The 26487-nt window shown below is 35.9% G+C and overlaps 3 protein-coding genes across 11 annotated transcripts in view; 2 read left to right on the top strand and 1 right to left on the bottom strand.

Moving 5' to 3' along the window:
• The window catches only part of grid2ipb (glutamate receptor, ionotropic, delta 2 (Grid2) interacting protein, b), an 82662-nt gene extending 69831 nt beyond the window's left edge, over window positions 1-12831 (bottom strand). For 4 of the 9 annotated variants that reach the window (XR_012387623.1, XM_068224604.2, XM_073917695.1 and 1 more), the window contains exons 1-3: window positions 11127-11859; window positions 7300-7553; window positions 1569-1901 (exon numbers count right to left, since the gene is read on the bottom strand). Coding sequence is in view for 6 of the 9 variants with exons in the window: in XM_068224604.2 (XP_068080705.2) it covers window positions 1569-1901; window positions 7300-7553; window positions 11127-11211 (672 nt within the window). In the remaining 3 variants the exon portion in view is untranslated. 9 annotated transcript variants of the gene reach the window in all.
• A 664-nt stretch (window positions 12832-13495) lies between these two features.
• zdhhc4 (zDHHC palmitoyltransferase 4) lies at window positions 13496-20022 on the top strand. Its single transcript, NM_200049.2, is given in 7 exon segments — window positions 13496-13555; window positions 13767-13899; window positions 13976-14049; window positions 16431-16609; window positions 16697-16822; window positions 18510-18754; window positions 19653-20022. Coding segments are annotated over 6 exon segments (1038 nt in total). The 5' UTR covers window positions 13496-13555; window positions 13767-13776; the 3' UTR covers window positions 19944-20022.
• Window positions 20023-22609: 2587 nt separating this feature from the next.
• On the top strand, window positions 22610-26028 carry pgp (phosphoglycolate phosphatase). The gene is given in 2 exon segments (NM_212726.2): window positions 22610-23415; window positions 25135-26028. Coding segments are annotated over 2 exon segments (921 nt in total). The 5' UTR covers window positions 22610-22820; the 3' UTR covers window positions 25461-26028.
• The last annotated feature ends 459 nt before the right edge of the window (window positions 26029-26487 follow it).

The following is a 26487-nucleotide window of genomic DNA, read 5'->3' as shown; positions in this document are numbered from 1 at the left end:
ATTTTATCTTTGCCATGATGACAGTAAATAATATTGGACTAGATATTTTAAGACACTTCTATATAACTTAAAGTAACATTTAAAGGCTTAACAAGGTTTATTAGGTTAACTAGGCAGGTTAGGGTAATCAGGCAAGTTATTGAACAGGGTGGGCCGTTTATATGGATACACCTTAATAAACTTATTGGTAATTTCCCAAGAAAAAAAAATGGTGTGCTTGGTTTTAAAATTAACTTTATTCTTTCATGAGTTATTAACAAGCCCCCTCACATACTAATGTGCCACAAACAGGATGTCAATATCACCAACCATTCCTATTTTATTAAGATGTATCCATATAAATGGCCTATGATGCATAACGATGGTTTGTTCTGTAGACTATCGAAAAACATTTCTTAAAAGGGGCTAATAATATTCACCGTAAAATATATATTTTTTTAATTTTAAACTGCATTTATTCTAGCCCAAAATAGAACAAATAAGACTTTCTCCAGAAGAAAAAACATTATCAGACATACTGTAAAATATTTCCCTGCTCTGTTAAACATCATTTGGGAAATACTTTAAAAAATAATTGGCAAATTCTGACTTAATGTTACTTTTATTCAACCAGCATTATTTTTCCCTAGAAATGATTAAGGCTTCTCCTGGAAGCAAAAAGTGACATGTCAAAAAATCATATCCTCCTCAACAATCAATAGAAAAGCCTTAATTGGCCATTAAAGCAATCAAACACTTACTATAATTGCTGACCAACTTTTTGCATGTCTCCACTGGTATTATTGCCCAATTATCTTTAGCGATGAGTGATGAACTCTTTTAGGTTGGAGGGTCTCCTGCCAACTCTCTGATCTTTAGCTCCCTCCATAAATTCTCAATTAGATTGAAGTCAGGACTATGGCTGGGCCACTGCAAAATATTAACGTTTGTGTCAGCTAACCATTTCTTTACCCCTTTTACTGTGTTTTGGGTCTTTGTTGTCAACATGAAACGTCCACTGGCTGATGTTGTTGTTGAGAATTTTGATGTATGGCTCCTTTTTGATGGTGCAATTTACTGCAATTAGTTTCCCTGGTCCACCGGCTGCAAAACACCCCTAAAACATTAGGTTCCACCAACATGTTTGACAGTCGGGATGGTGTTCTTAGGGTTGAAGGCTTCTCTTTTTTATATCATCATTTAATCGTTATCATCATAAACCATTGTGTCATTTAAAACCTGTAAAAATTTTATTTTTCTTGTAAAACATGGTACTGTATTTTGAATATTGGTAAGCAAAGTGTTAAATTATATCATTAATTTATATAGTTCATCTATACAAGTGTATTAATGATCTGTAAAAAGCTGTTTAGATGTTAAAAGTGTCAACTAAATAAATAAATAATCTATTTTAAATATTTTTTTGTAAATGTCTACTTCTCTGTTGCTACTATTTAACACAATAATGACTATACATTTACTTTTGTGGGTAATTTCACATTCAAATCTATTATGCAACTATGCTGCTAGCTATATCCAACTAGAATTACTACATTTTGTAAAACCTATATAAAAACAAACACACTCACCCTTCTGTTAAACTCCAGGGCCTTGTGTTTGCGGTCCTGGCGCATGCCGTCAATATCTTTCTGTAAACCCTCCAGGCTGCCGCTGCTGCGTTTCTGCCGGCTGCCCATACACAGCACCCCAAGACGCAGCGTCCGGCCCTGAGAGGCCTTTATCAAAGCGGCCGCCATCTCATGGTGCTTCACAGGGATCCCGTTGACCTCCATGACATAATCTCCAGCTCTAAGTCCACTGCGGCCCGCTGGAGAACAGGGTGAACAATCCTCCACCAGCAGTGGACAGTCTCCTACTATAGTGAATCCAAAACGGCCATCAGGGCCTGGAGTGATGTCCATCTGCAGACAGTCAATCGAACAAAACACTTTGGAAACTTTGCTATTTTTAATTCAAGTTTATTTGTATAGGGCTTTTTACGATAATTTTGTGTTATAGAAGCAAAATAGTATACTGTATGTAGTTACATGCGTGTCGTTTCAAGATTTACTTTGATTTCTAATGGTTTCTATTTTTGATGCACAATACTTCTTTAAAGGGGGGGTTTTTAAGGCTTGGTTGTGTTTATAACATGCAAAGCAATGTGTGTTCATGGTTTAATTTTTTTATAAATCATGTTATTTTTTCATATAATCTACTTTGATTATATACAACTAATCAGCTAACATGAAAACGACTGTCACATTTCCATGTTCCTCTGAAAGGCCCGCCCTCAAGAGGGTTAGTCAGCTGACATAACATGATTAGTGGATTGGCTCCATGTCATCAAGAAGTGTCACATGCAGTCACTAGCGGTTTTTGCTAGATCGGATACGTTTGCAGCTGGATGTTAACGTTAAGTTCATTTCTGTTTTTGATTAAATTTCCCATTTATTGTATCTTATTTACATCTACCCCCTCCCCAACCCTAAACCCAACCATCACAGTAACGTAAAAACAGTAGTTGTACAAAGTATTTTTTATGTTATTTATTAAATTACCCAATAAATTGTATTTTTTAAAGCCTACCCCCCCCCACCCCAACCCTAAACCCAACCGTCACAGTACAGTAAAAATATTAATTATTGTTATACAGTGTCACAAAAAATGCTGCTATACTGATTTGCATATCGCACTTCCAGCTGGCCGCATATCCGAACTAGAATTTACCATCACTAGTATGTGCTGTGCCTCTGCTGTGTAAATCTGTCAGTCAGCGTAGCCGTGTCAGTGTGAGCCTGAATTAGACATAAAATGACAAGGACACAGCTGAACCTCACGCCTGCTCTCTAAAAAATCTAATTCGACAAGTGTATTTTACATATATTATTAGAGATGATTAATGCACATAAAATGGCCGCATAGATACTGCACTGGTGAAGATTGTGGGAGTTTACTGGTGGTATTTGACTGATAAATATGAATTTGTAGCTGAAGTAAAGTGTGTTGTTGTGTGGGAAGAAGAAGACAGGGTCGGCGATAGAAGGTAAGTAGAAGTTTCTTTATTTTTATAATGTGTTACATTATGTTTTTGTGTGTGTGTGTGTGTGTGTGTGTGTGCATGGGCGTGGTAGTGGGGGGAAAAGTGGACCTGACTACCCAGGGCCCCGTCTAGGAAGAGGGCCCTTTGAAATCCCACCAATTTTTTATTATTATTATTTTTTTTTTTTGTAGCCTACTTCGAATTAATTGGCCCCTCCAATTGATGTCAATGTCATTATATATTTCAAAATATATTGATAACACCCCCCCCCCCCCCACCACCACCACCACCACCCGAAATGGTTTAGTCCGCCCATAGACGGCAGTCGGCGGCAAACAAGTAACGCAGTGAGTCTAGAGCCTGATCATGCTGCGCAAAAAGCCCAAATCGGGATTTCAAAAAAGAAAGACAGGAAGGAAAAAGAAAGGAGGAAGAATGAGGGGAAGCAGCTGATGACTGCTTTCTTTTCAAAAGGTGAACTGAGTTTGCTTGTTATGCAACTACATCTAATTAAAGTTAACAGTCAACTCCAGACAGCTGCTGCTAATGCAGGGCTCAAAATTAGGACCATTTTGGTCGCATATAATACTGATTTGTGTACAGTCATTACTAGGGAAACCGTAATATTTCAGCGATCCTAAAGCGCCCCCCTTGTGACAGAATGAAATTTTATTTCCAATAAATTTTTTCAGCTGTTTATGGTCAAATTATTGCAATTATCGATCCATGTGTAAATGTGAAAGAAGTTAATGTGCCTTTTAAAAATCTAAACAATTAAGTAATACTAATATAAGAAATTATATACTTGATTTATCCCTTTTAATGGTATAAAGGTTGAAATGCCATTGTATTAGATATTTTGTGTCTGTATACGTCTGCAAGATGTCTGTTAAAGATCTCTTGATCTGGAAAGAACCTGCTGTATACAATTGTCTGGCAGACGTCTGCATGATGTCAGTTTTACACACATTCTGAATCGCAAACATCTTAAAGATGTCTAATAGAAGTCTATTTCACATCTGATAGGAAACGTCTTGTAGATGTTTTGCAGATGTGAATGCAGACGTCAAATAGACATCTCCGAGATGTACGTGTGCTAATCAAAATCGGCCATTAAGAATCAAGATTGGCGCATAACTAAAAAGAAAATGGGTGCTCCTAAATTTTTTGGGATGCTCCTAACTTTTTGAAGTTGGGAGCACCAGTGCTACCAAGTAAAAAAGTTAATTTCGAGCCCTGTAATGCATGTATGCTAATGTTAAATCTTTAGCTTAGTTTGTCAACCAGGTTGCTTGTTGCTGTAAGTAAATTATGGGCCAGGCCAGCTAACGTCAGGTTGCCAACAACAACCAGTGGTTCTGACACACCAGCAGTAGCAGCACTCAATGGTGGTGAATGAAAGAACCAGTCATTATTATAATCTGATTTAATTATAGATTAAAACACTATTTGTGCATGTTTATATTCAAATAATTAAAAAAAAATGTGTAGGGGGCCCACTGACATTGAGAGGGTACAGGGCCCAGAATTTGGTGCTACGCCCCTGTGTGTGTGTTCTCCTCTCTCCCAGCTACTCCTTCTGTTCTCCCTAAAGCTACGGTCACACTAGAGTTTGTGTGTGTGAAATTCTGTTGTGCGGAGCTCCAAAAGGGGTGTGATTAAAAAACATGATTAAACATTTAAAAAGTGAGCGTTTGCTCCATGTTTAAAATTTCTGTCCAGAGAGGTCATGTTTTGATCCTCGGTTGTTCTCACGCAGTCAAGTGATGCGATTTCACAGGTCAGAGTTCACCAAGCTTGAACTTTGCACCGCAGCAACCAGCGAAACTTGACGCATGACCCTGCGTTTCCGGTCTGACGCATTCGTGTGCGTATGAATGGAAGTCTATAGGAGGAAAAGCCCAGTGTGACCGCAGCTTTAGAAGGGTGTCTCTCAGGCCCCGTTTACACTAGTGCGTTTTTGTTTGAAAACGCATAAGTTTTGCTACGGTTACGCCATCCGTCCACACTACGCCGGAGTTCTCGGGCACCGAAAACGGAGCGTTTCGAAAATGCTGGAGATGTCGTTTTCATTCTAAAACGCTGCTGCTCCGTCTCAGTGTGGATGGGGAAAGACGGAGACATCTGAAAACGGAGGCGGGGCTGCAAACGTTCGCCTATCTGATTGGGGCTTTTCCTCAATATTAAGTAGCCCACACACAGTTCAGTCTCGCATCCTCTTCTTGTAAGTTAAGACTTCGCAAGTTTGATCAAGACTGCAGTCTCCCCCTTCTCAGTTTGATATGGAAAACATACCGAGGACACGGGTATATCTTCAAAGGGAACAGTGTACTTTATAACTTCATTCACATCACCTTGGCTGCGTTGTTTCACTTTCTCAACAATAAAATGTAAACATGATTTAAGGAACTGCCTATTTTCTTTTTTAATATTAGCAACTTAACAGACAGCAGAACTGCTGAGGCGCCGTGCTGCATTTATGAGCGTCATCTTCACTGTGTGGATATTTATAACAAAACGGAGCCGATAACAACTGCCTCCTTTCAATTTCAGTGAAAATACGAAACACACCCTCTCTTTTGCTGAATATTAGTTTTAATAATCGATAATTATAAAAGTATAACATACAATAAGTTTATACATTGTAGGAAATAAAGGCAAGCGATCGGTCAATGTACCTGGATTAATCATTAACTTATCTTTGCGCTTAACCAAAACATGTTACCCGTGAACAAGTAACTTAATAGATGTCAATGACCAAAGTCAGGGAATTGGCCTATGTCGTTAGATAAAGACAACATGAATGAAATATCACGTTTAGCAAATATAGTGAGATTAGATCCAGCGGGAGATGCTTGATGAGCAGTCCGACAAGCAGAGCTCTCATCTGGGTAGAAATGCTGGAGCGCTTGCCTGAGTGTGTGTGTGTGTGTGTGGTCACGTGATGTGCGTTTTCAGCGTTTTGGTGTGGACGGAGAGCTGTTCAGAAACGCTGGGTAAAACGCAAGTGTGGACGCGGATCGTTTTCGTTCTACAACGCCGTTTTAAAACTAAAACGCACTAGTGTAAACGGGGCCTCAGGCGCAATCACTAGAATAAACAGGTGTTATTTATTTCTGATTGGCCTGCTGATTAGCCGCCGGGCTCTGAGCATGCTCTCCCCCCTCATTGGGTGTTCGATCATGCTTGCCTCTCCACAGTAACTAAAGAGGTGCCACTGTGCCAAACAGGATTTTCCGCAGTGTACACCTATGTTTACATCCTTGCTACAACATAACGTTAACACTAGAGTCTGGTAGTAGATCAATTTTAACAATAAAAACACTTACAGGTTGTGGCTCACAATCCACAGCTTTGTCTATTATAGTTGGAGCTGCTCATTTTTTGAGGAGTTTTTAGCCGAATCCAGCAATGAGCTGGGAGAGATTCTAGAAGCTTTTGTCAGCAGCGTTCAGATGGCATTTTAGCTTTCTCTGCTATAACATTACAGCGAATCTGGCCACGCCCCTTCGCTGCGTGAGGTATATGCATGTAACCTGAAGCATTTGTGATCTCAATAGCCTGGATGTAAATTTTTTGCAGTCCCCAAACTTTGTTCATTGTAGGCTTTGCTAAGCTAACTCTGTAAAAGCCAATGTCTCCCTTTGCATTGAACTTTGAGTGTCTCACATACAAAGATGTTGTTTATGTTCACACAGCTACATTACACATCAACTAAAGTATAAAAGATGATATCATAGTGGACCACCCTTTTAAATAATGGTAATTTCAGTCTACTTTTTCTTCATTATTCTATCAAGACAGCATCATCACCCTGACAAAATTAATTTTCATAACAGAAAATGAATTCAAGTGACTAAATATATGAAACTGTATGTTACATATACATTTGAGACATTTGAGATTTTCTTTAATATTTTAATGCTCTTTTTTGACAGTTTGTTTAATTGTAATTAATTGTTCTTAATTATATATATTATATTAACAATATAATTCACAATTTAAGTCTTCTATGTCCATTTTAAGTCATTTCCATATTTTCTAGGATTGTATTCAGCTAATTTTATTTGTTTTGAGTTTTGTTTGTGAATTCCAATTTCATTTTTATGTCAGCTTTCCTAGTTCAATATTAGTTTTATTTAATTGCAGATAGCAATCTCAGAGCTCCATCTCAAACTCATTTAAGTTTTTATGTTATACTTAAAATTTAGTTTAGTTAACAAAAATAGCTCAGATGTTATTATAAAAAACAAATTAGGATATTATCAATGACTTACCTGTTGGATGCGTGAAACTACTCCAATACTAGGTGGGATGTTTCGTTGTGACTGGGCAAGAGCAATGACCTCCTGAGCACTCAGACTGGAAACATTTTGGCCTTCAATCTCCAAGACCTGATCTCCAGGCTGTAGTCCAGACAGTTGAGCACTGCTTCCCTCCTCCACTGTCAGGATGTAGCTCGGTCCATGTCCCCCTATCTGAAAGCCAAACTCCTCTGGCCAGCCCTGGTTGGACGCTGGCATGGCGAGAACTGTGAGAAAGGCGGCAAACAAGAGGAATAGAGTAAAGTCAGAATTAATGCTGAGTTTTTTTTTCTTTTTCAAATAATTCACAACTGGTGTTTAACAGTGCAATGAATTTTTCACAATATTTTCTTATAATATTTTTCTTCTGGAGAAAGTCTATTTGTGTTATTTCAGCTAGAATAAGAGGAGTTAAAAAAAAACATTTTAATTTATTAGCCTCATTAAGCAATATTTTATTTTGATAGTCAATAGAACAAACCATCATTATATAATGATTTGCCTAATTAACCTAACTCGCCTAGTTAACCCAATAAAGCTAGTTAAGCCGTTAAACTGCACCTTAAGCTAAATTATGTACTGTCATCATGGCAAAGATAAAAGATATCAGTTTTTAGAAATGAGTTATTAAAACTGATATGCTAAGAAATGTGTTAAAAAAAACTTACTTCCATTAAACAGAAATTGGGGAAAACAATATACAGGTGGAGGCTATTCAGGAGGGGGCTGTTTGTGATCAATAAAACGCAACTAGCATTCAAACGATTCATTGCTTTGTTGTAAACAAGACCTACTTACTGTATACACAGCAAAACACTAAAGTCTTTTGAGAAAACATTTGCAATGTTAAAACACTAAATATGTGCATCTAGACATAATGTACAGGGCAATATACAGGGCAGATTAAAATTAGAAAACAAGCTGCAATTTCAAGGTCACTGCACAGTCTTATTTAGATTTATCTGACGTATTTGGGGTGAAACTGGATGTAACACTATGTCTTTACCTTCTAAAATAGCTACAATACATTTGCATTTTAAAGCTGTATTTTTCTGTAATACATTTTTATTTGACCCATATCCTTTTTTTATATTCTATCTATGGTGCTACAATACTGAAAAACTGAGAAAAAATTTTCTGCTTTGTATTTTCCGATAGGAATACAATTTCACCAGATGACTTGCATAGCATTTAGAAACAATTTGTTCATTAAGATTGAATGGGATGATTTTGTAGGGGGTGAGTCATGCATAAATTATGGAAAACAATTACAAGCATAGATAAACAGAATAGAGCAATTAAAAAAGTGAAATATAATTAATGGTTTTCTAGGGAGTCCAACAGTATTCACATATAGAAATGGATTATCAAATGTACTATTTTCATTGTTTAATGATTCAATAAAATGTACCTTTAATAAAGTTACAAATGGTGTGATTTATCGTGCTTGAATGCTTCAAACTTTTAAAATTATGAATTTCACTTTATTATGGCTAAACTCTCCAGGTATTTCCTCCACAGTACAAAAGACATGTGGTACAGGTAAATTAAATCAACTAAATTGGCCGTAGTGTATGAGTAAGAATGTGTGTGGATAAGTGTTTCCCAATTCTGGGTTGCAGCTGGAAGGAAATACGCTACATGGTGACCTCTGAAATATAGACTAAGCCAAAGGAAAATGAATGATTGAATGAATAAATGGTTCAACTCTGCAGTGACAGAATAAATCTCACCTGCTCTGAACTGTTGGTCCTGGTCAACTATACTCTCAATTAACATTGCACATCCAGCAATGTGATCTGTTTCTGTTTTTATTTTATGGAATGTCTGTATTTGCACAGAAATTGTTTGTATTGCTGAATTTTGGAATTTACGTCAGGATCAATAAACTCAATAAATAAATTCAGGATCAAACTAACTATTTGAGTTATCCTAACATACTTCTTTAAGCATATATTATTAGGTATATTCAGTTAGGTCCATAAAATTGAGGCATCGACATACTGTAATTCTAACATTTTTGGCTCTGTACACCAACACAATGGATTTAAAATGAAACGAACAAGATGTGCTTTAACTGCACACTGTCAGCTATAAGTATTTACATCCAAATCAGGTAAAGGCTGTAGGAATTACAACAGTGTGCATATGTGCCTCCCACTTGTTAAGGGTCCAAAAGTAATTGGACAATTGGCTTCTAAGCAGTTCCATTGCCAGGTGTGTGTTATTCCCTCATTATCCCAATTACAATGAGCATATAAAAGGTCCAGATCATTTTAAGTGTGCTGTTTGCATTTGGAATCTGTTGCGGTCAACTCTTAAGATAAGATCCAATGAGCTATCGGTATCAGTCAAGCAAGCCATCATTAGGCTGAAAAAAAAAAAAAAAAAACCCATCAGAGAGATAGCAAAAACATTAGACTTGGCTAAAACAACTGTCTACAACATTCTTAAAAAGAAAAAGCACCAGTGAGCTCAGCAACACCAAAAAGAACCGGAAGACCACAGAAACAACTTTGGTGGACGAACAAAGAACTCTTTCCTGGGTGAAGAAAACACCTTTCACAACAGTTGGCCAGATCAAGAACACTCACCAGGGGGTAAATACCCAATACTCAAAATAAGGCTGACAGTCTGTGGTTAAAGCAAAAATGGTAGAATTGTGTCGATTTCCAAATATTTATGGTCCTAACTACTTAAGCACAGTATAAAACTTAAATGAGACTTTTACAAAAATGCACTGATAAAATTGAGATGTTTCTTAAATCTGGACTGCATTGGTAAAACATTTAATCAGCAGAACTGGTACAGAGTTCACTTTGGTCTAATGGGAATTATTCTGAACCAAAGACTGGGGAACAACTAAACTCAAAGCATGTGAAGAAGTCAGTATATAGACAGAGATGAAACGTCATGGTTTATATGATGTTTTGAATGCAAATGTTTCGCAGTCTCCTTCAGCAAATGCATTCATAATACGTTCATTGGCCAAGCAGAAAGCAATTTTAATGCGGAGAAAAATTCACACAGCAGAACAGTGTTTTTAGCAGTTCCTTGCTTGAAGATGAAAACATTTAAGTAATGAAATGGCAGCAAGGAGTCCCGATCTAACCCTGATTAAAAATCTTTGGAAAAATCTTTAGCAGCAAAGAGGCTAAAAAAATAAACAAAGGCTTTAAACCAAACAAAGCAAAGGCCTGTTCACTTCCTAATAATGTCTGACTTCTGTAAACTTCAGAAATGTTAGTTGTAATCTTTCATCATGCTACAATAATTGCTGTTCACTAGTGTTTAATCTTAAAGTGCCTTTTTGTAAGACACTTCTTTTAGCATATTATAGCTACAACAAAAATTGAACAATAAAAGCTAAATGTTTATAAATTCCAGTCAAATTTTGATCTCCACTGTATGCTCTTGCAATCCTGACAAGACCAAGTGATGCAGTCTGACATAAGGGAGAGTCGTGCAACCTTCGCTAAATGCAGAGTCTCAGCTGACACATTAGACCTCCCAGTAACATTGACCTCAATGAAAAGGAAAAGAGGCTCCCAAACCATCCGATATCTTCGTACAGTTGAGGCTGAACACAGCATCAGCAACATGAGACTTGCTTGTAGCATAGCAAGTACTCACACGTGAAACTAGAACACAAAATAACCACGCCTATCATCATTCACAACTAAATCACAGAAAAAGAATTGCATTTATGGGAACATTACTATTCCTACATAATCCCACCTAAAATCACATTTCTTATAAAATAGCAACTTCCAAGGAATACAAAATTCAACAACACTTACAAAAGTCTTTGGGTGGATAACGAGGACCCGGCTTGTTCTGCCGTAGAGAGTATCTCCCTTTCTTGTTCTGAAGGAATTTCTTCATTTTGTCGTAAATCAACAAGTCTCAAAATTCAAAACGACTGCTCCACGTCTTCTGCGCTGTCAGTCAGATCCTCCTTCTGCACCGCACCACACTTTAGGGGAAACGCCTTTCGAATGCCCCCCATCGTCGCGTGGCATGAAGAGCGGTGCCACTTAAAAAAAGGGTGACACTGCATAGAGTGCCAGAGTGATCTTGTCGACGAGTTGACTCTGCATCTCTGGCAAGCCTTGCTAGTCCTGCCTGCAGAGCTCAAATCAAGAAACTGGGACACCTAGCACAGATCCTTAATGATTCTCTCTCCAAAAAGGGTAAAGTGAGGCCCCATTTCTCTATAAATACCTCCTTCCCATACTCTCTCTTCTAGCTGTCTCTCCAAGGGACAAAAAGTAGCCCAGTATCAGCTTGGGGATCCGACAGGACGATGGTGGATAATTAGAACGTCTGAATGCACTGAAGAGTGCAGTCACACATCTATTAAAGCTCTTGTTCTGGATTAGACAGATTAAACGCTGCATCTCGAGATCTCTCGTGCCACATGGCAGGGGACACATGCTGTCATGCATCCAGGGAATTCAGGATTGATTTACGGAGTGAGCTGTCATATGGAGTTCAGGTGTAAGCGGGGTCTCACAGACTCCTGTTATTATTCTGGGGCAGGAAAATGACAAAAATCAACAAGCCCTATATGGTGTATTGCAATTTCAATGTTATAAAAGAAAAGGGAAACTCTAAGTACAACGTAATGAGCAAGTTATGTAAATGACCGAAGCAAAGACAAGTTATACAGGACTAACTGAATTATTTAGTGCCAATGCTTGTATCTCCAAACACAGTGTTCCTCAATCAACATCTCAACTTACCAATACAACAGAAAAGCAGTTGTGTGTGGAGGAAAATACCATTGCCTTTTAATAAACTACCAAAACAATAACAACAACAATACATAGAGTAACAATTCTGTAATATGTTATAAAATCTAACATATTATTAAATATTATTACAGTAGAACGCATAGTGATTAAAGAAAATGTGAGCTAAATGAAAATGGGGTTATGACAAATATTTCTACTTGATAAAACAAATAGATATTTATTGTATCTGTATAAATCTATGTATTTTAGTTTATTAAGCAAAATAAATAATTTTTATGTTTTAAATAAAATTTATTAACTTGGATTTTACCATTTCAGGACACCTTTTTTATTAAAATAAAATAAAAGCCAGTCTTCAACCGACTATAACCTTTTAGCTAATATTTGCATAGATAGATAGATAGATAGATAGATAGATAGATAGATAGATAGATAGATAGATAGATAGATAGATAGATAGATAGATAGATAGATAGGATAACTTATTGTATGTTCAATTATGCTGAAATAACAAGAGCAATCAAAAAAAACCTTCTTTTCATTCATAGAACTAACGTTACTGTTAACCCATAGATTTACATAATAGACATACCTCAAAAGGTAAAACCTGCTTGCTTTGCTCGGTGGAGTTTTCTCGAAGGGCTTTTGTGGTGTCTCTTTCGTTTGAGACATCACCACCACGGGAGTGAATGTGCTGGTTTGTAACATGATAACTGCCAGAGCCAAGAGTCAGGAGGCTATGGCAACCCTAAACAGAAAAACAAGTACACTTAACACAGCCTGAGACAAATGAGGACTAATGTAAACAGTTTCACTTTCTGACTGTCAAATGTTAATACGTTTGCAAATAATCCAAAATAAATGCGGAAAAGCTGAAAATAAGAGACAACGTATAAACTGTACGGTAATTGGAAGGTGGTGTGCTAACGCTCATGTTAGGTGATTAATTAATTACTCTCTTAAGTTACTCAACTACATTTTCGAAAAGACGACTATTGGAGCTCAAATTATTAATAAACTATTCGTAGGCAATTTTTATAAGACGAAAAAAACGTCTAAGAAAAAGTTAGCCATGAGAAGGGAAAAAATTATACGGCAAATAACTAATTAATGATTAATAGTAATTAAAGAAAGCCTAGATCGGACTTTTACTTTGACAACAATTGTGTTTCGTAAGTTCCGTTCAAATGTTGCCAAGTCTTCTTTATTGGTGTTTTTTTTCTTTTACCTATGTCGCGAGTAGTGATTTCGCAAAATATAGTAGTGTAAAAGTGGATCTATATTCAAATGTATATTAAATAATTCCTTTACTTGTAGAGGTCTACGTCGATGTAAGGCTGGGTATGCTTGTGTTTCCCGTTTTGTACGAAGATCTGGCAACATTATGCTGTGTTCTCGCCTGCTTCACAGCCACACGGCGGGCTGTTCATGTACGGGAAGAAGGTGTGAGGATGGGGCTCAGGTGAATAAAGGTAAAGCTTTTTGGGGCTTTCCTCTTTTTGATTACATTATGCCCAATATGTAAGCAAAGTTAATTAGTTTTATTGAACATGTTGCATGTTCGGTCACTTTTACGGTCCTGCTGTGCCTGTTTTGACGCGCTTTTCTCGTTATAAGTCATACTATACACATATCTGTGATGAGTGAAATATACCGCTCACAGTTCTGTTCTTCTCACTGTAGGTTAAGACAAATGGACTTCCTGACTCTGTTTGGTATATATGTGGCAGTGGTGCTCACCTGCATTGCTCTGGTTTGTAAGTACTCAGGACATCAGCAAACTCCTCTCGGTCAGTTGGTGGGCGCGTTCACAAGGGTAAGAGCTTTCAAACTTATTGTTTGTGTAATCAGATGTGTATATATGTATATTCATATTCTATTTTTTCTTTTAGATTGTCTCTCCATGGATCCCACAATGGCTCCAAAGCATTTGCTACAGGACTATGCACAGACTGTTTCACCAAAGGTGGGTTTTTACAGATTATGCGGTAACACTTTACAATAAGGTTCATTAGTTAATGCATTTACTAACATGAACTAATCATGAACAACACATATACAGCATTTATTAATCATAATTGAACATTTACTAATGCATTATTAACATCCAAGTCCATGCTGGTCAACATTAATTAATGCACCATGAGTTAACATGAACTAACAATGAACTACTGTATTTTCATTAACTAATGTTTAATAACATGAACAGATACAGTAGTAAATGTATTGTTCATTGTTTGTTCATGTTAGTAAATGCATTAATTAACATTAACTAATGAACCTTATTGTAAAGTGTGACCGACTATGCTATAGTATAAATACAGTCTAAAACCTATTGTTGAAAATAGAGGTTAAGTTGGCTTTATATTCAGATATTTAGACATTCTCCTTAATAACATAATTTCAGAAAAGTATTCTTTGCAAATTCTAAATAGGAAAATCATATTAGCAGCCATTGATTATCAAAGTACAGCATTGTTTACAGTCAATTAGATAGTGCTAATGTTGTTTTTAAGTCATACTTGCATGGTAATTCTGACCGAATATTCAAATTAGCGTGGTAATAAACAATATAGAGAACTGTTTAGCTACAATATGTGCTACAACATATTAGCAGTTTGGTAAAGCATTTAGTTAACGAAGTGCAAAGCATGTTAGCAGTATATGGTAAATGCAAATTTACTTTGACTTCTATTTCATTTCAGACAACACAACAAACATTGTTTATGGTGTTTCTTGTGATGTTTTTTTAAACACTTATTCCAATTTCGGTTCTTGCAACACATTTCAAAAAAGTTGAAACAGTAAAGTTTTTACCACTGTGTAATGTTACCATTTTTTTTATACAAAACTTAAAAGACGTTTAAGGACTGAAGACACCAAGTGATGAAGTGTTTCAGTTGTAATTTTGTCCCATTCATCCTGCTAACAAGTGGGTGGGCAACAGTATGGGGTATTCATTGTCACATATTGCACTTAAAAATGTGCCACACATTTTTTTATTTTTTTTTGTAGACAGGTTGGGACTGCAGACAGGCCAGTTAAGTACCTGTATCCTCTTCCTCCACAGCCAAGACTTTAAAATGTGTGCAGAATGTGTTTTTGCATTGTCTTGTTGAAATATGCATGGGCATCCCAAGAAAAGGAAGCATATTGTGCTCCAAAATCTCTATGTACTTTTCAGCATTAATGGTGCCATCACAGAATGCAAATTATATTTGCCAAGGGCACTGATAAAACCCAATACCATGACAAACCCTGGCTTTTGGACTTGTTGCTGTTAACAGCCTGGATGATCCTATTTTTCTTTGGGCCAGAGCACACGGTGGCCATTTCTCCCAAAAATTACCTGAAATACTGATTACAGTATATGTTTCCACTGTATGATGGTCCATCCCAGATGCTTCTGATCTCAGAAAAGTCGACGGCGCTTCTGGACACTGTTAACATAGGGCTTCCTTTTGGCACCGTACAGTTTTTACTGGCATTTGTGGATGTAACTACGTATTGTGGTACTTGACAAAAATTTACTAAAGTAGTCCTGAGCCCATGTGGTGAGGTTGCTTATAGATGAATAGCCCTAAATTGCACCTATCCCAACTTTTTTTATGTGTTGCAGGTCTGAATTACAGGAAAGGATGTATATTTACAAATGAAATAAAGTTGACCAGACAAAACCTAAAAAATGTTGTGTTCATATTAGAGCTGGGCGATAATTCGATATCGATAATTATCGCGATATACATTTTTTCGATAAAACGATAATGACAGTTCGATAATTGCTCGATAATATTTACGCTTTGCGCAAGCATTTTGCAGCCTGTCCTTCCTGATGCAGCACGCCGTAAAAGTTTACAGCCATAGCTGTACTTAAAGGAGTAAGAAAATAAGGTAAAAAAGGTCAGAGTTACAGACATTGTTGACAAGAAACGTCACTAGACCTCAGTCTTAAGCTACTTAGTTTTTTGCTCTCCGACACAAAACAGCAAAGTACACTGCAAACTGCGCAAGACGACGCGTGTCATCAAAAGCAGGCAACACCACAAGCCTGTTTCATCATTTAAAACAACACCACCCTTATGAAAATGCTAAGAAATTACAGACCTAAACAAGTGCTGGTAAACCAGGGCAACTACCCAGCAGAGTCTCATGTCATTTCGAAAGCCGTTTTATTTGTGTTTTCCATACTGTCCCAACTTTTTCAGATTTGAGGTTGTATTTGGCAGATTTTTTTGATTTAAAGTATCTTGCAGGGAAAGTAAGAATTTCATTAGATCAGTATACGTGTTCTAAAACTGTCAAATGTATTTTCTCTAATCATATTTCTCATTATTTGTTTCACATTAGGAACAACTTCTTCCTTTACCTGCACCTGTTACTTGAAGTGGTTGTGTATGGAGAATTCACTTATGAGGTTTTTGGCTTCTGTTTGGACATGGGCTCCAGTTCATTAAGCTTGTGTGTCCCTTACATCCTCCTTGCACTGAAGTCCTGTTTGTTTTACCTGTGTTGTAGCAGAGACCCAGGTAAGAAAATGAAGACTTCTCTCAATTTCAGTAAAACAAAACAAGACCTCAAATTCTAGTGCATTCGGTTTGATTTTGTTTTTAAAGGGACGCTGACAAAGTCAAACCTCTCTGCACATCTGAAGATCTACCAGTATGATGAAAAACTGTTCCAGCAGGGCATAAAGTGTTCAACCTGTCAGCTGATCAAACCTGCCCGCTCCAAACACTGTCGTAAGTATGGGCTATTAATATTGTTCACGATAACATGTTCTCGCCTTTTGCCTGAGGCCACAGAAGTATGGTTGCAGACTTTTTGTTTTAGCATTTAAGAAAGAAATCTTCACCTTAAATTAAAATCATATCGTGAGATTAGTATCGTGAATCGTGACTCAGGTGAGTTGTTACATCCCTACAAACCAACAATCTGTCTTAATACATGAAGTGGTTAAAAAATTGTCTGACCCTCTACCAGCTTACTGCTATTCTATTTTTCATGCCTTTATGACATTTACATACAAATTAAAGAACAAAACTTAAACATCAAAAAATGTATTCTTAAACAAAATAAAATTCACTTTCAAAAAATGGCTACAACACAAGGATTTTTTTTATTTTAATTGTCTACTTTGATGTACACTTAAAAAAATGGTCATAAATTCACCAAAAAGTAATTTTCATTTTATATACCTGATCTATTAGAATATTCTATCAATATTTCTATTAATACAGTGTTGTGTATAATGTTTTGTATATGATTTTTATACATTATATTGATATTTGATAATTGATATTTTTGTAGATGTGTATGCCTTTACCTTAAATATAATTTACATTTTATACGATTTTATTGTAAGGGACAGGGTTTCATAATAATATTTAGCTAGTAAATCACCCTCTTTAGAATTTTACTAGCAATTACCTACCCAAGTATGTCTTATGTAAACTCATTTAAAGGAAAAAAAGTTCTGCAGTATTATAAATATTTGTCAGTAATTTCATTTGTCCCTCAGTTTTACAATTATCAAGAAACAAATGAGTGTTAGATTTTATTGTATTTGGTTCACCAATAAATGAAAATTTCTGCACCATTTACTCCACTTGAATGGTTCAATAAATGTAAGAGTTTCTTTTTTCTGTTAAACACAAAAGCTGTTTTGATAAAAGCTGAAAACCTGTAACCATTGACTTCCAAAAAACAAGCGCTAGGGAGGTTAATGGTTACACTTTCCCAGTATTCTTCAAAATATCATCTAAAAGTCTAAAAGTTTTGAATCACTTGAGGGTGAGTAAATGACAGAATTTTTTGTTTTGGGTGAACTACCCCTTTATCCCTAATTGGGGGGCTCGCCGATGTATTAAATTATTCTAACACATAACATAATTAAGCCGAACAAAGTTCTCACGGTTAGAACTTTAAGACAGTGTAGTGCAGTTCTTTAGCAGCAATGTTAACTCCTCGCTCTTCCAGAATCTTAACCCAAACACCTGTCTGTGTGATAGCACATTACATCAGCAACAAACAAACCATTGTGAGTTTACTCACCTGTTTTACTCAAACAGATCTCAGCTGTTGTTTGATTTATACCATTGAGATTGTAAATAGGTTCACACCTATCAGTCTGTCGAGGTTCATGCATGGGTCATCACATTTGTTGGGTCTCACACCTTCAACATACACAGAACTGTTCACATCTGAGAGTTATTCAATGAAAATGCAGCTGATCTAAAATAAACATGATCTTTCACAAGATTTAAGTAAAACAGAATAGAATTTTTATCAACAGGACTAGTGGTCCAATGTACCTTTGTTGTTGCTGATAAGTGGTCTTTGTTCCATTTTTATTTATTTTATAATATGTATTCTTTTTCTTTTCTTAATCAACATTACAGAAACATTGATGATTTAATTTTTTTACAGGTGTTTGCAATCGATGTGTCCAGAGATTTGACCATCACTGTGTGTGGGTGAACAACTGCATTGGTGCCCAGAACACAAGATACTTTATGCTGTACCTCCTCAGTGTTTGTGCCATGGCAGGGAATATCGCAGTCCTTACAACAGACATGCTGCTCCAAACTGTTCTGCGAACTGGACTCCTGCACGCTCACTACATTGATGAGCAGGGCATACAACAGCCCGCTGGACCACTCTTTATCATCCAGGTAACAACAATTAGCCACAGAATATACTTAACTGCAGGGCCAGACAAAATCTGCTAAATTTTTAACCATTTCTACAAAGACTTTTGTACAAAATCTGCAAATGTATGCAGAATAATACTGAGAGTATAGTAACCATAAACTAAATGCATGGTGAAAAAAAACATTTAAAAGTCTCGTGAAATGTGCTGTTTTATTCAATGTTTGACGTAATCTCAACTGAAAGATGAAGAAATCATGGGACTTAGTGTAGCTCCTTCTAGCTAATAGTGTTTTGTTTTATCACCTCTCTCCCAGTGAGAGTGGTTAAACATCAAATGTGAAGCATCTTGAAGGGGGCAAGGCATGTCAGATACCAAAGAGTCATTGATTGGTCACAATTTGATGAGAAACTAAAGTATGAGGTGGCGTGAATAAAACCATTGCGCAACTAACAAACTACAAACTTTAAATGGTTATTTTAGTTTTATATCTCCTAAACATGAACATTGACACTGTTTTGATGTGCACCAGATTACAGGTATCCTAAAAACTAACAATGCTGATACTAACATCTAAACAACTCATGGGACCTTTAAACGTTTATTTAAGGTCTACAATGCAAATCTATTTAGAACCTTTTGTTTGGTAAATAATGTAGGACTCGTATAATATATCCGCTAAAGGAAGAAATATTACTTAAACTGTATTATACATAAATCATCTAAACATTTACATATTATTTCTGAAATATGAACACTGAATAAATGTAGATTGATACACATAAGTAACTAAATTGATGAAATTAAATGATGGACTCAAAGATTTCTGAGTGTGCAGATTCCGTGTTGGCCTGCTAATAACTATGTGGTGGTACTGGATTACCTCTCAAATTGTTTTCCATCTCATTTTCTTTGTACAGCATCTCTTTCTGACATTTCCGAGGATCGTCTTCATGCTGGGATTCCTGGTATTTGTCTTTTTCCTCTTGGCTGGTTATTGTCTGTTTCACTTCTATTTGGTTTTGGTAAATCAAACCTCCAATGAGTGGTTTAAAGCAAAAGGACACAACTGCCAACATTGCCATCCATATTCTGGACACAACTGCCGGACCTCATACAATCCATTCAGAGGTTTCTATCACAGGGGAATCCTCAAAAACATCGGGGAGATCTTTTGGCCTTTACGTCCTGTTCAGAAAAAAGAAAATTAGAGAACGTTTGTCTTTTTCAAAATGCTACATGATTTTATTTTGGTAAATGGGATTTTTAATAAATGTTTTCTCAGCCTTATCAGAACTTTTTTGTATTTTCTTGACACTTCAAAATTGTTAGGAACACCCAAAAAGCAGTAAGCATTAAGAAGCAGTAAAACCTACCGTTTCAGATTTGTGTTATTTTAAAACAAAAGCACTACTTTTTCCTCTTTCTTTACACTTTCTATTCCTTTTTCACTGTCTAAATTTTAATGGATAAACTTTTTTTTTATATTATTTTTTACTATCAACTATATCTATACATTTAGTAAAGAAAATAAGTACTTACATTTTGATTTTGGGTTTTAAATCACTCGATTAGATCAAAGTTACTTTTTATGAATTGCCTTATAACACAGCAGTTGTAAATAATATGTAATTACATGATTATACTTCTGCTTGATGACTGGGGTGTAATGGATCACAGTTTATCCGTGATTCGTACAGATCACAACCCACAGTTCAGATCACACGTGACCCGTGAATTAATACATTTTTTTTTTTTTTTACTGGTAGATTAATCCTAAACTTGTCACGATCACAGAGAGATGTCCTCTTGCATCATTTAAATCACATGTATGAAAATATTTAGGCTTTCCTGTATAATATAATAATGATGGAAGAAGTTTTGGTTGGTTAATTGGGATGTGGTGGGTCTCTTAGGTTATTAAAGGTGTTTTTTGTCACTACTTTAGCCTGCATTAACGCATGCAATGTATCCCCGACGATTCTTCATTAAAATATTGGGATCTCAACACCCATGCAGCATAAGTTATGAATGATGGTGATTTGCATATGTTTATCAATCCTTCCAATCACTGCATTTAAATCTGTTTGAATGATGCAAAAATCAAGAAAGAGATTCAGTCTTTAGTTTGAAAACAGAAATAACACACAAGTACTGAGATGAGACAAAAGTTTAGACGAAACCACTGATGTTTATGGTCAAGAATAAAATCACCATCATATGTATTTAACTTGACGCTCAAAAAGGAAAGTTGTAAGCAGTAATTGCATTATTTAACCAATAGGTGGCGACAACCAGTAATAATTCTTCAAATAAAAAAAAAACAACTAGCAATGAAACATGAGGTTTTATGAGTGAATAACTGAGTAATTTATTGAAAATGGTTTCTTGCTGTGCTGCTTCTTTAATAAATAGAGAGCAAATTACATTTGTGTCCTCCCCTTTTTGGCTGTTCCAAAAAAGGTCCAATCTGTGACTAAAAAACCATAATGTGATCTGAACCAGGAGATTTGTGATCCGTTACACCAATATTTATGACTATACTATACCCCCCTTCCACTTAAAAATAATCCAAATGTAGTCTTAATACATTTCTTAGCCCCTTGACTACCCTGCCAAGAAAAAATTGTTTGGATTGTATGGATTGCAACTCCTAATGTTGCAAGTTAACACACTTGATGCATTTTTTCAACACATCCCATAATTTCTAAAATATCAGCCTCTACCAAATAGTTATGTCAGTTTATGGTAAAAGTTCTGTAATTAATACATATACTATAAAAAAATCTGAAAATGTGAAGTGTAGGACCACTTTATTTAAAAAAAAACATTCAAAATAAAACATTTTTGAACACTAAATCACCTTTTTTATGAAGTATGCTATAACATATTTCAAATTCTCATTAAGCATGTTTTCTTGATGTTTTTTTTTTGTTTTCTTTTTACAATAAAACAAAAATCAAGTGTAGTAGTGCTACAGGATGTTTGATTTTTTTTTTTTTTCGTTTTTTGTGAACCAACAATGCTGTGTGTAAGCCATTATTTAAAACAGTCATTCTTTAAATGACTTTAACAGTCATTATTTAAAACAGTCAAAGTATGGTCAACCATTTGGCAGAGCACGCAGTTAAGGGGTTAAAGTTATCTATTTGTATAGTTATTAATCAATTTGTAAGTAATCTATTTATAAGCTACAATTTGTTAGTAATACAAGAGGGAGCATAACAAGCATGGCAATCAAAATGAAGTAAACAACTGACGCAGTTTTTAAATACATTTTAAGTATAATATTTTAGCACTAATTTAAATTAAAACATTTCTAAACTTTCTTAAACATTTTGAATAACAAATGTGCATTGTCAAATTTCCATTGTTAATCAAATCAGTCGTTCCTGATAGTCAAACCTTTCCCAATCTTCTTTACCCCAAAAAAGAAAAGAAAAATAAATCCTATCTCTCCAAACTTGACTTCCTGTCTATTTCTTCACTGCCCTATCATAATAAGGGCAAAATCAAATCTAGAAAGCTTATCAAGAGCAATGCCAAGCAGCATTTCATCAAAGTTAAATAAAAAATTATAACTAAAATATCTAAGTATTATATGCCAGTCATTTTACTGTACTGCCAGGAATTTCAATATTCTTAAGACACGGTTTAGTTTGTTTTAGGGATTGAAATACATATTTTAAAATGATTTTAAAATCTACATTTGTGTAAATAAAACTTTTATATATTTTAGAAAATGTACAACCATTAAATCCAAATCAATCCATTTAAAATGATCAAAAGTCGACTATTTTGACTGAGGTTCATCTTTGTATCAACTGTTACTGGCCCTTTAAACCGGTGCGGAAGTGCAGAACGTCAAGTACTGTACGGTGTCATTGAGAAACAAATGAATCACTTGCACAAGGGATAGAGTGCAGATGAGTTGCTGCAACCAGTAACTTCCAGTTCGCTGTCAGCCTATACCGTTTGACCTAAGCTGGTCTACGTCCGCTCGGCGGAGTATTTGCACACAGCTGAAGATCAAATGTTATTTTAGAGCAGAAAGAAAACTCGCTGTCAGGACGGGAGTAACTTGAGGAATGGCCGCGTCTAAATGTGTCCGTCTGAACGGCGCTCTGAGCAGGCAGTTGCTGGACTCGGTGGACTGTGTGCTGTTTGACTGCGACGGCGTGATATGGCGAGGGGACCAGGCCATCCCTGGCGCCCCTGAGGTCATCAATTCATTGAAGAAACACGGAAAGCAGGTGTTTTTCGTCACAAACAACAGCACGAAAACGCGACAGATGTACGCGGATAAACTTGGAAAGCTCGGTTTCGACGCCGCCGCGGACGAGGTGTTCGGGACGGCGTACTGCTCGGCGCAGTACCTCAAAAACGTGTGTAAACTCGACGGAAAGGTCTATCTGATTGGGAGCAAGGCGATGAAGCAGGAGCTCGAGGAGGTTGGCATTCAACCGGTCGGTGTAGGGCCTGACCTCATCTCGGGAGTGCAGATCGACTGGGCGAATGTGCCTCTGGATCAGGAGGTTCAAGCTGTGCTGGTCGGGTTTGATGAGCATTTCAGTTACATGAAGCTGAACAGAGCCCTGCAGTACCTCTGTGACCCCGACTGCCAGTTTGTGGGCACGAACACCGACACTAGGCTGCCTCTGGAGGGAGGCAAAGCGGTCCCGGGTAAGAAATATGAAAATGACCTGAATCTTTCTGTCTCATTAAAAGAGTGAGTTCACCCCAAAACGAAAAAAAGTACTTGCATTTAAGTGTTTCCAAAACCTGAGATTTTTCTTCTATTGAACACAAAAGAAGATACTTTGAAGAAAGCTGAAAACTGGTAACCATTTACTTTCATAGTAGGTAACTTTGGTTTTCAAAATATACTCTTTTGTGTTCAACCGAAGTACTTCTGAACTACTGTCTGAAGTAAATAAATTATGATAAATTTTATATTTTAGGGTGAACTGTCCTTTTAATGACCCTTTTGATGGCCTTTATTGTATTATTTTAGACAGTGAACATAGAAACTCAATAGCAGTTATATCAACTCAAATATTAGGAATTTGTGAGGAGAGAAACTATTATTAACAATAATAAGTGGAAAATTTAGTAATATAGTATAATATAGGATAGTTTAAGTAATCTAGTATAATCAATTAACCATGGGTCAACTATAAATGTATCAATTTAACCCCTCATTGGTTACACCACTTTTGGAGTTCACACTTGAAAATGACCAATTATATATGTGTATTATAAACAGTCAAATAAGTTCTGGTTTTTGCTACAAAAAAGCGTGCGTGTGCGCGCGCGTGCGCGCGTGTGTGTGTGTGTGTGTGTGTGTGTGTGTGTGTGTGTGTGTGTGTGTGTGTGTATGTATATATATATATATATATATATATATATATATATATATATATATATATATATATATATATATATATATATATATTAGGGTTGCACGATTTACCAGTACTGGTATTGCAGTATCGCAATACTATGGCTCCAAAATACTAGCGGTGCCACTGTAGTTTGTAAATGGTAGTATTTTCATTAATTGTTTATCTACAATAGAAAATGTTGCATGTGGAAAAGTCTCTAAAATGCTCACACGTTTGTGCAACAATAAACCCTTTTATTTTAATAGTCAGTTCGAACGCACATCTGAATCAGTTAATTTCAGTTCCTGTTAGTATGATTTATTAACGACTGCAACAATCTTTTAAAAAGAACGACTCACAAAGTGAAATTTTGAATTAGTTTAGATTGTTACCTTATAAGACACACCCAAACTGGCAAAAGGAAACATTGCAACATTTTTTTTAACTTCATATAGCCCAATTGTGTTGGAAAAATGCTATTTTCTTACAAATTTCAATTGGTTTAATTTGTATCTTTATTTTAATGTATTTTTGTTGGTCAGTTATCTACAAAACAAACAAAAATAATGAATACATTTTAGGTAAACTGAGGTGCAAATGATACTTTTTAGCCTCAAGGGGATTATAAATTACATTCAGGTAGGCCTATTAAAACATGACAATCTAGTATTTCTGACAATTTCCATCATAATTTGAGTTATGAATTACAGTATCGCAATACTAGGTATTGTGACACTTCAGCTGGTATCATATTGTACAGTTAATGTTATTGCTAAAACCCTAATACATACACACACACATATATATATATATATATATATATATATATATATATATATATATATATATATATATATATATATATATGCAAAATTTGTGGATTGATGACAGTTAATAAGTTAAAAGTTGTTTCAAAATCAAGTATATTACATCTAATTTTAATAAATGAATAGCAGATTGTTTTTTAATATTTATATATTCAATTAAATGGCAATGGCCTTATTCTTGTTATCTGCAGGGACAGGATGTCTCCTCCGAGCAGTAGAGACGGCTGCCCAGCGCCAAGCTCAGGTGGTTGGCAAACCCAGTAACTTCATGTTCGAGTGTGTCGCAAGTCAGTTCAATCTGAAGCCTCAGAGGTGTCTGATGGTCGGAGATCGACTGGACACAGACATCATGCTAGGCTCAAACTGCGGCCTGAAGACCCTGTTGACCCTTACAGGCGTTTCTACAGTAGCAGAAGCAGAAGCGAACCAGAAGAGTGAATGTCCGCAGAAGCAGAGAATGGTGCCTGACTACTATATAGAAAGCATTGCTGATATTTTACCTGCACTACAGGCATAGACAGAGTTTACTTGAAGCGTACCCACTTTAATAGAGAATATTTATCAATATATGTGTATCAGTTTGGATCAAAAAAACATATTTTAATAATATAGTTAATAAGATGAGTTGAAATGACACGAGTTTATCTTGACAAATATATGCAGTACGTTTTATTGTTATCAAGGCTTCAAACTGGCCTACCTCTTTTTTTTGAATATCCCACTTTTTTAAAATAATATAAGGGCAATATGTTTTTATTTCAGTATTATTGTTTGTTTAATGTTTTTGTCTAAAAATAATTGGGGAATTTGTTTTATGGTCAGTAACACTGATACTAAAACAAATGTCGATTTTCCAAATTGTGCCGTTCGTTTTTCTTTGATCATACTTCCGTTCTGTACTGTCAATTCATTGTACTTCTAACATGAGAATATAATGAATATTTGCAATTACTATATATTTTTGCACTTGACAGCTTTCTTGTCACTTAGTAACCCATTGACCTGGTAGGTTTTTAATCCCACCATGGTTTAAACAAAGTGTTCATCTTATGTGACTGATCAAATAAACGAGTTGTTAATAAAAAGTCGTCTTTCATGTGTACATCGTGATCAAAACGGAAACAACCTACAGTTTCTGAGGTTAGTCCTATTTGAAATAATCCTGACAGAAGTAAATGAGCAGTTTTTATGTAAAGTTACATCATGAAGCGCAGTATTAAAGATGTAAAAAACTATTATAAGAAAAAAACACTACTAAAAATTAGAGAACACATTCAAATATTGCTTAGTTAACTGGCACCTGGTAGTAATTTGTTTAATAGTCTGACACTCCTATTTAACTGCAAAACAGGAGTGAAGTACTTGGGTATTGTACTATAGTGTTATTTTCAGGATTCTGCACTCAAGTACAATTATTATTTGTACTTTTCAAGAGTTCACACTTAGCTGTTGATTGATTATAAAGCTTGTTTGCCATGCTGTCTTAGAAGAGAGTCAAGCCCGGGGCTCCCTCCCATTTGCAGGGCGAGAGGGAAGTATGAGCT

Source organism: Danio rerio, chromosome 12 (genome assembly GCF_049306965.1).
Source record: "Danio rerio strain Tuebingen ecotype United States chromosome 12, GRCz12tu, whole genome shotgun sequence".
NCBI classification, from domain to species: domain Eukaryota; kingdom Metazoa; phylum Chordata; class Actinopteri; order Cypriniformes; family Danionidae; genus Danio; species Danio rerio.
Note: the sequence above shows the minus strand (reverse complement) of the source record. Positions and strands in the feature narration are given on the sequence as shown.